The 13578-nt window shown below is 39.6% G+C and overlaps 1 protein-coding gene across 1 annotated transcript in view; it reads left to right on the top strand.

Moving 5' to 3' along the window:
• Positions 1 to 2723: 2723 nt before the first annotated feature.
• LOC115214309 overlaps positions 2724 to 13578 on the top strand; it is a 13456-nt gene continuing 2601 nt past the window's right edge. Inside the window, exons 1-2 of the mRNA XM_029783481.2 lie at positions 2724 to 2979; positions 11457 to 11624. Coding sequence (XP_029639341.1) covers positions 2913 to 2979; positions 11457 to 11624 — 235 coding nt within the window. The 5' untranslated portion in view covers positions 2724 to 2912. The remainder of the gene's footprint in view (positions 2980 to 11456; positions 11625 to 13578) is intronic.

The raw sequence follows: 13578 nt of genomic DNA, 5'->3' as shown, positions 1-13578 counted from the left end.
TTGTCGCTTGTCGTACAGAATTCTTTTCTTTTTTTTTGTGACATGTCATAATTCCTTCTAATTTTTGCACAAGACTTGAAATTTTAAGGCGGGCGGTGGGGGGGACAAGTCGATTACATCCCCCCCCCCAGCACTTGACAAGTATTTTAGTTTATCGACCTCGATAGGATGAAATGTGAACTCAGAACCTAAAGAGCCGGAAGAAACGCCGCTACGTACTTTGTCCGGCGCACTTCCACACCGTTTCCATTTACCAACTTCACTCTCATGCTACTGGTCAAGCCGGGGCAATAACAGGAGGCACTTACCCAAGGTGCCGCGCAATGGGACTGAACCTGAACGCATGTAATAACAAAGCGGGCTTCTTGACCGCACAGCCATACCTGCGCTTGTAAAGATATACATATAGACAAGGTGGTCACAGTTGGAATGTCTTTGATCGCTGGCCAACTCGCTTAGTGTTGATCAATGATCAAACATTAAACAACAAAACATGAATCACGAAGTCTCTCAATGTATTTGTATGACTTTTCGTAAATAAGAGAGAAAATCGATATTTCAATAATCTCGTCGCTAGAGATTAAAAAACATAAACTCCAAAACAACATGATGTCTATCATCAATAGTCAGCGAAGAGCTGAAGAGGCCTGGGCCATTGAGAAGATCAAACTCAATCCCAAAGTGTTCTTTTCATTTGCAAAAAAACACAGAGTCACTGGTTCTACTGTTGGCCCTCTGATTGATGAAAATGGTACTCTTCAAGACAATGCCAAAACCATGGGAGAAATATTGCAGAAACAATATTGCTCTGTTTTCAGCAATCCTGATATGACTGATCTGGGCTGTATCAGTGATGTTACTCCCCAATACACTTTATCGGACATAACATTTGGCGCTCCTGATGTCTTAGCAGCAATAAAGGAAATGAAGCATAATTCAGCAGTAGGTCCCGATAGGTTCCCTGCTTGTGTCTTGAAGATGTGTCAAAACCAACTTGCACCCCCTCTAGCCAATCTGTGGCGGAACTCATTGGATGCTGGATATATACCAGAAGACCTTCTATCCCAGTCTGTTGTCCCAGTTTTCAAAAAAGGAAACAATCGCTTGCCGTGAATTACCGTCCAATCTCACTCACCTCTCATATCATCAAGGTATTTGAGAGGGTGCTGAGATCGCGTATGACTCACTTCCTTGAGAGTCATAATATGCTGAACCCCAACTAGCATGGATTCCGTAATGGGAGAGATTGCCTGACGCAGCTACTGCATCATTTTGATGACATTTTGAGAGCCTTGGGAGAGGGTTCCAACACTGATGTCATCTACCTTGATTTCAGCAAGGCCTTTGACAGGGTTGATCATAAGATCCTTCTGAGAAAGCTGTCCAATATTGGTGTCACTGGAAAGCTGCTGCAATGGATCAAGTGCTTCCTCTCTAACAGAACCCAACATGTTGTAGTCGAAGGAGTCAAATCCAGCCCAGCCAAAGTCAGCAGTGGTGTCCCACAAGGCACTGTGTTGGGCCCACTTCACTTCTCTTCTCTTCATCATCTACATAAATGATATTACTGACACCATCAAACACAGAACCTTCGCTGATGATTCCAAGCTCGAGAAGGTCATCAATGGCGTGGATGACCGAATAAACCTTCAGTCAGACCTACTGGATGTTGTCCAATGGGCGGAAAAGAATAACATGTTGCTAAATGAAGACAAATTCGAACTGATCCACTTTGGAAGGGAGGACGCTCTGAAACTCCCATACTCTCTTCCTTCTGGAGAAATTCTCATGGCATCCAACAACATCAGAGACCTGGGAGTAACAGTGGACAACAACATAAGCTGGGCTACACATATAAGCAGCAAAGTTGACATGGCCCGCAGAATGTGTTCCTGGATTCTCAGAACCTTCCAGTCGAGAGATTCCCACGCTATTATCCTTCTCTTCTCCACTTTTGCCCGACCCCACCTTGAATACTGCTGTCCACTGTGGTCTCCCTACACAAAACAAAATATTATGAGAATTGAAGCTCCCCAAAGGTCAATCACAAAAAAGATAGATGGCATGTCAGACCTTGACTACTGGGGTAGACTAGAGAAGCTGAAATTGTATTCACTCCAACGACGCCGTGAACGCTACATTATCTGTATGATGTGGAAAATATTCCATCAGCACTGTCCGAATGATGTTGGCATCACCTTCAAAATGCATCCAAGGCTTGGACCACGTGCCATCCGTCCACAACAAAAATCTAAATCGCATCACATAACGACAATACGGCACAACTATTTCACCTCAATTGGACCCGCTCTCTTCAACATTACACCAGGACACGTCAAAAAAGAAACTGACCACACAATATTCAAGAACTCTTTGGACAAATTCCTTCAAACAGTACCGGACAAACCACCCACACCCGGATATGTCTCCGCAAACAATAACTCTCTGCTCGAATGGGCCTTGGTGCCCAAATCCTGAACTGAAAGACTTCGCCAGGTGGTGCTATTAAGTTAGACATGGCCTGGGCCAATACTGGCCAAAAACCTTTCTAAGTTATTCTAAGATACGAAAACACCTTCCTTCATCCTTTGTTGTCGAAACTTCTTAAAAGCCATCAGAACAATCGTTCAATCCCTTTAGAACCCCCCGTCCACCGTTAAAAATATTTAACATTCCTTACCTGTCGACAGGTGACGGCAACAGTGAAACAATTATCTCCCTTCATTAAACCAGAAGTTCAGGTGTGACGTCTTTCAAAGGTGTATGTTTTTACCTGTCCGATTGTAACAAAGTTTTTTTTTTATTCGAGTTTCGTAAAGAAACACGTGAAAATTTTACCAAGTAATTTATTCATCCGACTCTTAATTAAAACATAAAACGAATTAAACAGAAAACGAACCAAATCATTAATTATGTTACCATCAATTAAAATGTCGACCAGTTTGAAGTTTTTACTCATCGTACTTCTCATAAACAGAGGTGAGTTATTTATAACCTAGATTATACTTTATTTGGTGAAACGTAGATTAACTAATATATTGAAAGTTGCTATAACCTTGTGAAGTGATATGATGTGTGTGAGTATTAATTAATATGGTAAGATTGAACCTTGTTTTCTAACGTAAATTTGAATTCAGAAGAGTGTTTATGTGAAAAGGAAGACAAATATCGATCCCACTTAAACGGAAGACGTCTTTGTGTGTGCGCGCGTATATATATATATATATAATGAGAGAGAGATGAGACCTTAAAGCGATCATAAAATTTATCTAGAATGAAAGAAATTTTACTTATAATTCGTTTGTAAATAAAGTCGGTTGAGGTATCGTTTATTTTCATCTGTTGTGGAGATACAACAAATGGCAAAAATATTTTTAACAACGTAAAATATTCTTTGTCACCTTTTAAAAATTCTTTCATAGATTTATTTATTTTGTCGCAACAAGAACTTTTTCGATTGAAGGAGTATCTTACAACGAAATCGAACAAATGTTTTTGAAATGAAACTCAACATGTTTTAGCTAACTGTTATTATAATTTCCCCTCCTCTAAGCAAAAACTGACAAACTCTGCCTAACATTTAATTACGTTGTATCCATTAAAAGCGATAAAATCTTTCTAAAGGTTAATCATCGTTTAATGCCGTTAACTTATATATCGGACACGAGTGTTGACCCAATTGAGCTACTTAGGTATTTATGAGTTAACTTCCTCTTCTTCATTATAGGCTGACAGAAGGAGCAAATTCAAATGCTGCTGCTTGCTTGACTCATAACTTCTGTGTCTTTCCGGTTAAGTTTTAGTTTCTGAATCGGAAGATCAGGATTGCCAGAGTCGCAGACGTTTCTAGCCAAACATTGGCAAAAACGAAAAAGAAAAACAATGGCCGTACATCAAAGTTGTTTATAAAATACTGCAATGCATGGTAGATACCAAAAGTAGAGTTTATTAAAAATACTACTCTACGAGGTACAGGCGTGGAAGAAGTTTACTTCTCAACCACATGTTTGCAAGTTCAATCGCACTGCTTGGCACCTTGGGTAAGTCTTTTCTACCATAGCCTCAAGTTGATCAAAGCCTTGTGAGTGGATTTGGTGGACGCAGACTGAAGGAAGACCGTCGTAGATATGTGTGTGTGTGTTTCCTACCCACAAGTGTAGTGGGTGGACAGAGGCCGTCCACCCCCGAGGGTGTGAGCGCTTTTAAAGGGGCACCATTTTTGGGTCTGCTGTTGGCAATATGTGTTTTTTGTGGGGTTCAGGGGCCGCCCCGGGCAGCACATACTCTAGCTACGCTAGTGGTCTCACCACCACTTAATCGGTGTTGGTGTCTTTACGTCCCAGTAACCTAGCAGTTTGACAAAAGAGGCTGATAAAATAAGTTCCCGACTTCAAGTAAAAATATAAGTAGTGGGGTCGATTCGTTCAACTAAAAACCTCTTCAAGGCAGTGCTCCAGCATGGCCGTAGTCTAATGACTGAAACAAGTAAAAGATGAAACTCTTTTACTTGTTTCAGTCATGTGACTGCAGCCATGCTGGAACACCAACCTTAGTCAAGCAAATCGACACAAGGATCTATTTTTTGTAAGCCTAGTACCTATTCTATCTGTCTTTTTTGCCGAACCACTAAGTTATGGGGACGTAAACACACTAGCATCGGTTGTCAAGTGATGTTGGAGGGACAAACACAGACACACAAACATATACACACGCATACATACATATACATATGTATGACGGGCTTCTTTCAGTTTCCGTCTAGCAAATCCACTCACAAGGCTTTGGTTGGCCTGAGGCTATAGTAAAAGACACTTGCCCAAGTTGCCTCGTAGTGGGACTGAAACCAGAACCATGTGGTTCGTAAGCAAGCCATTTACCACATTTATGTCTATAAAAAAAGGTAACAAAATTAACATCAATCAATCAATGTCTTGAAAAGAAACCTAATTACGTCTTAGTTTCATACCTGATGGGTTGTGGTGAACATCCATCTCCACCTTCTTCCCACTTCATGCCAGACAGCACCTGAAGCTTCCTTTCTCTCCAGGTTGCCCAGGTGATGGCTGTCGTTTGCACCTGGTTCTCTCTTTTCCATCTGCCAGCCTGTCCCTCTCTTTTCCAATAGTTCTTCCCCAAATGTTCTTGGCTCTTCCTCCTTCCTTCCGGTGCCATACCATGACTGCAATACAGTCTTGGACTCTTATAATGTGGCCAATGTACTTCCGCCTCCTTCTCCGTACTTCGCTGCTCGTACTCTCCATCCCAACTGTCTCATACACAAGAGTTGGAAAAGATTCTTTGCTGAAGTTCTTCTGATTCATTACATTCTAAGTTCAAATTCTGTTGAGGTCAACTTTATCTTTCATCCTTTCAGGGTCAATGAAAATAGATACCAGTTGGATATTGGGGGTTGATGAAACTGACTTTCCCACTCACTTCATTAATGCAGGCCTTGCACCAAAATCAGAAAGAATTGTTCAGAACCTTCCCCTAAATGGGACATATGTCATAGAGTCACCTCATTTGCAGATGAGTGGACTGGGGCAATGTAAAATGGTTTTGTTCAAGGGCCATGACACATTGCTGTTCTGGGAATTGAAACCATGATCCTGCTATCATGAGTGCAACATCAGCCTAATTCTACCATTAAATACTCTCAAATTGTAACTCCATAAATGTGGTTAATTATGAAATATAATATATAACTGGCAACTAATTACAGCACCCATTTTCATATCACAATATGACCTATCAATAGTGTGTATACATTGTGTATGATGCATAGATGGCTATTTTAATTAAATACAGCTTCACTGGCATATACCAGATTTTTATTCAGCTGAGCAGCTATTTGCAACATCAGTGATTGTTGTATTCACTATTTGTGAAGGCATTCTTCCAAGGTGGGTTGAGGTGGTGCCAAGCAAATCTTTGTAGTTTCAGTGGGAATACAAGTTCACATGTGGTCCCCAGTCACACAGACTTTGGGGTAGTATGATCTGTTGCAACTCATCTTGGCATTGATTGTCGACCACCACAGAGAATTCACTGACCAAGTCACCACCAATTATTGGAGCAAACATAACCTGTGTTTGAAGCAGGTTCTAAAGACATGCTTTAACAAAAGCTGAAGGGTGCCCCATGCCCAGTGGCTTTCCAGCACACTAGACACCAACCCAGAATTTCTGAGGGTTTATGATATTGCTAGATAGTCATTAAACCTACACGAGGTCCTTTGATAAGTTTTGTTTTTAGTCCTGCTGTGTTTCTACCAACCCTAGTGGGGCACCAGTTTAGTCATCAACAATCCGACCAAGCAACAGGTTGTATTGGATTTCATGTTACCAGTAGCACTCATGAAAGACCTCACAATGTCATTCGAAAGATGCTGAAGGGTTCAACCTGACTCCAGACCCCATCTTTTCAATATTATAGACTTCTACGTTCACATTCCACCGAGGCTGACTTTGCCTTTCATTCTTTTAGGGGTCACTAAAATAAGTACCTGTTGCATATTGGGGTCAATGTAACCAACTTATTCCCTCCCTCAGACTTACTGGCCTTGTGTCAAAGTTTTTAAACCCATATCATTAACTTCTATTATGCAGAGTTTTTTTTCAATGATTTTGCTTCTTTATACAATTCAGAAACTCACTGTAAAAGAACTGAAACACCATGTTTTTATTTAGCCCTTAGATCCATAAGGCCATTTACCTGGTTCCCATGGCATGTAAGTAACTGAGATCTGGATGCCAGTCTGTTACAGGGTTCAAGACCAGGAGTTTCAGATGGGAGGGGATGAGTCGATTACATTGACCCCAGAACTTGAGTGCTATTTTATTTTATCAACCTTGAAAGGATGAAAAGCAAGGTTGACCTCAGCATTATTTGAACTCAGAACATAAAGAGTTGGAAGAAATGTCACTAAGAATGTTGTCCAATATGCTAACAATTTGGCCGTTTCACCACCTTATGAAACTTTGCATTCACAGATTCAAAATCTTTGCCCATAGCTGTAGCAGTCACCAAAATAAAGATTCTTCACTTTATCACAGTGTATTGTCTTCAATATTCTAGCTTTGTTCTTTGTATCTCTCAGAATTTTCTGTAACCACAATATAACCGTTTTACTTCTTATCAGTTTAACACAACATTAAACATAACCTTTTTCTCTCTAAGAAATCATCTTCTGGTTTAAGAAATTTCCTGAAATGGTATTGGTGTCTGACAAATATCTGGAATTAATGCTTCAAATACAGATTTGCATTCTTCTACACAAATCACTGTTTGAAAACCAAAATGGAATCTCAGCTTTGAGAAATCAAAGGTTTGATGGGAGCTTCTCAAAAGAATGCTGACTACACTAGACTAAAGAATGCCGTGCTTCATATTCCTGCCGTTGGGTGATTCTTTATTTCAGTTTGGCTCTGAGTGTTTGTTTCCAGTCACAGAATCAGTGCCATTATTTCCAAAGCCAAACTATCACTGAACAATGGTACTGCCCACTTAATTTCAGGCTTTTTGATTAGTAGAGAGCTTCAGAATTTTTCCTAGTCATAAGCATGGTTGTGTATGTAAGAAGTTCAGTTCACAACACTGTGGTTTCAGGTTCATTCCCTCTGCATGACAGCATGAATGAGTGTCTTCTATTACAGGCTTGAACTGGTCAATGGCTTGCAGGAGGAATTGGCTGATGGAAGCTATACACAAGCCTATCACATATATATACATATACATAAATATATGTAGGCGTGGCTGTGTGGTAAGTAGCTTACTTCCCAACCACATGGTACTAGGTTCAGTCCAACAGCGTGGCACCTGGGGCAGGTGTCTTCTACTATGGCCTTGGGCTAACCAAAGCCTTGTGAGTGGATTTGGTTGACAGAAACTGGAAGATGCCCATCATACATACACACACACACACACAAAGTATGGGGCTTTAGTTCACTGGTGATCTAAACGATTAGGTATGCTAGGTAAGTGTTGTAACGGATTACTCGGGCTCCAAGGTTACGGCCGAGATGGTAGTTATGGAGCCATTGCAGATTTCCGGTGAGGCGGATATATAATTGTTAAACAAGATGTCAAACATTAAGGCAAGGCATACATCTCAAGTCATTGTTTTAAATCATGTGAAGGATAATATCAAGTGATCAATGTGCTTTAAAACCTTGTAGTTAAATTATACTAAAATAATAATTATATATATAAATTATATAATTATATAAGCTCCAACATGTGGTAAGAATATGCCAAAACATGTTATAAAACCACCTTTAGTTCCTGCAAAAATACAGATTGTGGACGAGAAAATGGAAAATTCAAAATGAAACTCCAGTCAATTGTGTGTTGGTCCAGTTTTGAGATTAAAACAGTAAAATAGTTTATTTCTCATCCTCAGCACAATATTCAAAGAAACATAGTCACAAATATTTTATACATACCCCCAGGAAACAAATTCCTATGATTATGCGCAAATATCTGCACTTTTGCTTCAAAATAAAGTCAAATTTTTTGTGCTGAGGACGAGAAATAAACTATTTTACTGTTTTTATCTCGAAACTGGACCAACACACAATTGACTGGAGTTTTATTTTCAATTTTCCATTTTCTCGTCCACAACCTGTATTTTTGCAGGAACTAAAGGTGGTTTTATAACATGTTTTGGCATAATTCTTACCACATGTTGGAGCAGGATTTTCTCCTGTTCCTTTATATAATTATATAGTTTGTATATATTCTTTTCTTTTATTCTTTATTTTTTTCTTTTACTTGTTTCAGTCATTTGACTGCAGCCATGCTGGAGCACCAACTTTAGTCCAGCAAATCGACCCACATTCTATCGGTTTCTTTTTGCTGAACCACTAAGTTACGGGGACATAAACACACCAGCATCAGATGTCAGTTGATGTTGGAGGTGGGACAAACACACACACACACATATATATATATAATATATACGACAGGCTTCTTTCAGTTTCTGTCTACCAAATCCACTCACAAGGCACTTGCCCAAGGTGCCACTCAGTGGGACTGAACCCGGAACCATGTGGTTGGTAAGCAAGCAACTTACCACACAGCCACTTCTGCGCCTATATATATATATATATATATATAATGTGTGTGTGTCAGTGTTTGTCCCCCTCTACGCTGCTGGTGTGGTGTGTTTTCCCCTCAGTGACTTAGCAGTTTGACATAAGAGATCGATGGAATAAGTGCCAGGTTTTAAAGAATGACTACTGGAGCTGATTTATCTGACTAAAATTCTTCAAGGCAGTGCTCCAGCATGGCCACAATCTAATGACTGAAACAAGTCAAAAGATCAAAAAAAAAAGAATAGTGATAATATTATGAAAATAACAGTGAAGAGAGAGGAAAAGCATTTGGAGAGATTAGAGATTATGAGGAGAAAAGATAATGCCTATTGATTAAATGGTATTATTATAAATTAATAATTCTAACAGAATCAGGTCAACGATTCTTCCTAAATGATGATCACCAATTTAACCTTTCGATACCAACCCAGCTGAAACTGCCCCTGGCTCTGTAGTACAAATGTCTTGTTTTCATAAGTTTTGAATTAAAATCTTCCACCAAACCTTAGTCACAATTTATGTTCCTAACACTGGCTTAATGATAACGAAGTTATTTTACTAAATTCTTTGTTATATTTAAAATTAATTGAAAGAAACACAGATCATCTCAACAGAAATATGGGAAGAAAAGGGTTAAAATATATAATAGAGTGACAATTCTTAACCCTTTCAATACCAACTCGGCTGAAACTACCTCTGGTTCTGAGTACAAATGTCTTGTTTTCATAAGTTTTGAATTAAAATCTTCCACTAAACATTACTCACAATTTATGTTCCTAACACTAGCTTAAGGATAATGAAGTTATTTTAGGGGTGGTTACAGCTAGGTTGGTATTGAAAGGGTTGAGAATTGTTTCTCTGTTATATATTTTAACCCTTTTCTTACCAGATTTCTTTAAATTTTGTATTCATATAGAGTCTGATGAGCTGTCTGCAAGGCTTTGGCTTTGTGGATGCGAAAACTTGGGAAACTCTGTATAAAATTTCATTGTAACACACACACACATATATTTCATTGACCCCAATGCTTGACTAAAAAAGATTAATCTAGAAAGGATGAAAGATGAAGTCACCCTTGGCAGAATTTGAACTCAGAACATCTTTAAGACAGATGAAATGCCACTATTATGAAGTCATTGTTGTTGTTTATCTCCAAACCAATCCTGTTCAAGGAAACCCATTACCAAAGGCATTTCAGCCATACCAAAACTACTTTAGGCAGTGTGCCCTTCCTTTTTCTTTTTTAAGGTAATAGGGTACAGTGTAAGGGAGATTTGGCTGTTATTTCTATAATGGTAACATTATTCTGACCAGACATGTTCCTGCTCTCCAGGAATACAAAAACAATCATTGTGGTTAAGCTTTCAGTGCCGCTGGGAGACTTGATATATCTTACCAAGTAGAGAAATCCAAATATCAGGACCTACTTGATGAGGCTCTTTTCAAGGGCCACATTTCCCATTTAAGTCACAACTTTCCATCTACATCTGTGCACTATTTCCTGCAGAAGATAGGTCTGGAACCCAGACAACTGAAGAAAGCCATCAAGGAAATAGGAATGGCAGCTCAAACTAACTAAAAGATGACTATGGTTGATAAGAAACCCCAAGTGGAACCCTTGTACTGGTGAAGACTAGCTCCCTCCTCACTACCTCACTCAAGTGTATAGGATAAGGGCTGACATGATTGTGACCCTGAAATACCTGCTGATAATAAAGATGGGTCTCCAGCATTGCAATGGAGCTACTCAGAGTTTGCAAAACCTCTATGTAGCTCTTGTGATTTCTGTGTTGGACAAAGCATCTCTGATATTTATTTCACCTGACTCTGGCTTAACAACCATATCAATGCTCCAGCATTGGCTCACATTTAAAATTACAAAATGACCTTCTTAAGCATACTGTCATACTTAACCCTTTCATTACCAACCCAGCTGAAACCACCTCTGGCTCTGTAGTACAAATGTCTTGTTTTCATAAGTTTTTAATTAGAATCTTCCACCAAACCTTAGTCACAATTTATGTTCCTAACACTAACTTAATTATAACTAACTTATTTTAATAAACTCTTTTTGTTATATTTAAAATTAATTGAAAGAAACACACAGCATCTCAACAGAAATACAGTAATGAAAGGGTTAACCCCCTTTTTTTTTCAGTGCCGTCCTACAATCTCCTTATTCTGTTAAATGCCCCCTTTTCACTTTTCCCTCCACTCTACAACCCCTCATTTTGTCAACAGCAGCCCTTCATCCCCCACTTTTTTTTTTGCATTTGGACTGGAATATGTTAGAATATATGATTGCTGTTTTTGTTAAATCTTTTTATTTCTTTATCTTTTTAAATGTTTGCTTTTCTGCAGCCTCTTCCCTGACCTGTCATATGTGTACCACCCTTGGGACATCCGATTGTTTGGATAAGTTCACTGAACCCCAGAGTGGTGATTGTGAGGAAGGAGAAAACAAATGTGTCAAATACAAGACTTATGCTGTTATGCGTGACACTGGATCTATGTGGTCGGAAAACACAGGTTGGTAGTTCGTTTTCTCTTACCCCCGTCGCCCCCGCCTCCCCCACTGCCATTACCACTGTGTGAAGGCACGTGGCCTAGTGGTTAACCTTTAGCATGCTATAGATGCATCATGTCACTATGAGAGTTCTCTCCCCTATAACAGCAGGAGTCATTGTGTCACATTGAGAAGGGAGAAAGCTTATACAGCAACATGATGCATCTTACATGCTAAAGGTTAAGGTTGTGGTTTCAATTCCTGGACTGAGCAGTGCATTTTCTTTTTTAAGCAAAACACTTCATTTTACATTACTCTGTTGTAAACAAGTTACTTGGAAAACACCTGTGATTCTTACTCATCTCATCAAATAAAACGAGAACCCAAATCATTGAACCTGGTACTCGTAAGTTATGAGTGAATGTCTCCAAATCCTGATTGCATGTTATATGGAAATCTAACAGAACAGCTCTTCACGGGATCTTTTTACTCACTGGTGGCCTCATTGACCATTCCTGGCCTGTCATCTTCAAGTCAGATGATTACAATAACTGATGTCTGTCAAAGAATTCTAAAAAAATTGCAACAGTAGGTGCAGGCATGGCTCTGTGGCAAGAAGTTAGCTTCCCAACCACAAGGTTCCAGGTTCAGTCCTACTGCATGGAACCTTGGTCAAGTGTTTTCAACTATAGTCTTGGGCCTTCTGAGTGGATTTGGTGGATGGAAACTGAAAGAAGCCCATTGTGTAAACATATATTGTGTGTGTGTCCGTGTGTCCCACCACTGCTTGACAACCAGTGTTCGTGTGTTTATGTTCCTGTAACTTAGCAGTTCGGCAAAAGACACTGATAAAATAAGTACCAGGCTTTAAAAAAATGGATACTATGGTTGATTCTTTTGACTAAAATTCTTCAAGGCAAGGCCGTAGCATTTGGCCAGCTTCTGGGACCCGCAGAGCTGCGCCAAGCTCCAGTGTCAGCTTTGGAATGGTTTCTACAGCTGGATGACCTGCTTAAAACAATAAAAAATATTGGAAATTCTTAGAAAGAAGTTAATCACACATGTCTTTTTGAGGTTTGGAAAGAATCAGATCCCATTCTTGGTGCAAGCACAGCTGTGTGGTTAAGAAGCCCACTTTGCGATCACATGGTTTTAGGTTCTGTCCCATTGCATGACACCTTGTGTAAGTGTCTTCCATGGCCCTGGACTGACCAATACATTGTAAGTGAATTTGGTAAATAGAAACTGTGTGGAAGCTCAACATATATAAATATGTGTGTGTGTGTGTATCAATATATATGCCTTTGTGTTTGTCCCGCTAACTCTTGACAATTGGTGTTGGTTTGTTTACATCCCTATAACTTAATTTCTTAAAAGAGACCTGAAAAATAAGTACTTAAAAGTACTGGTGTTGATTTGTTTGATTAAGCCCTTCATGACAGTGCCCCAGCATGGCCGTAGTCCAATGACTGAAATATATAAAAGATAAATGTGGTTAAGGACAACCGTACGACTGAGCATGAAAGAGTCTTATTCAGAAATAGCTTTGTACAAATATTCTTTTCTATTCTAGCCGCAAGGCCTGAAATTTTGGGGGAGATGGGCCAGTCGATTAGAATGACCCCAGTACGCAACTGGTACGTAATTTATCGACCCCAAAAGGATGAAAGGCAAAGTTGACCTCGGTGGAATTTGCTTTGTACAAATATTACAGGAAGTGCATCATGAAGTCAAATCAAGTGCCATGCACTTTCAGTGCCGTCCTACAATCTCCTTATTCTGTTAAATGCCCCCTTTTCACTTTTCCCTCTACTCTACAACCCCTCATTTTGTCAACAGCAGCCCTTCATCCCCCACTTCGTCTGTCCATCTTCCATTATCCCCCCCCCATGTATCTCTGACTTCATCCCTAGCACTGTGCATCTCTCTTGCACACCATCTTCACACCCTTCACATCATCTTTGCTGCCTCCTATTA

Source organism: Octopus sinensis, linkage group LG7 (genome assembly GCF_006345805.1).
Source record: "Octopus sinensis linkage group LG7, ASM634580v1, whole genome shotgun sequence".
Classification (NCBI taxonomy): domain Eukaryota; kingdom Metazoa; phylum Mollusca; class Cephalopoda; order Octopoda; family Octopodidae; genus Octopus; species Octopus sinensis.
Note: the sequence above shows the minus strand (reverse complement) of the source record. Positions and strands in the feature narration are given on the sequence as shown.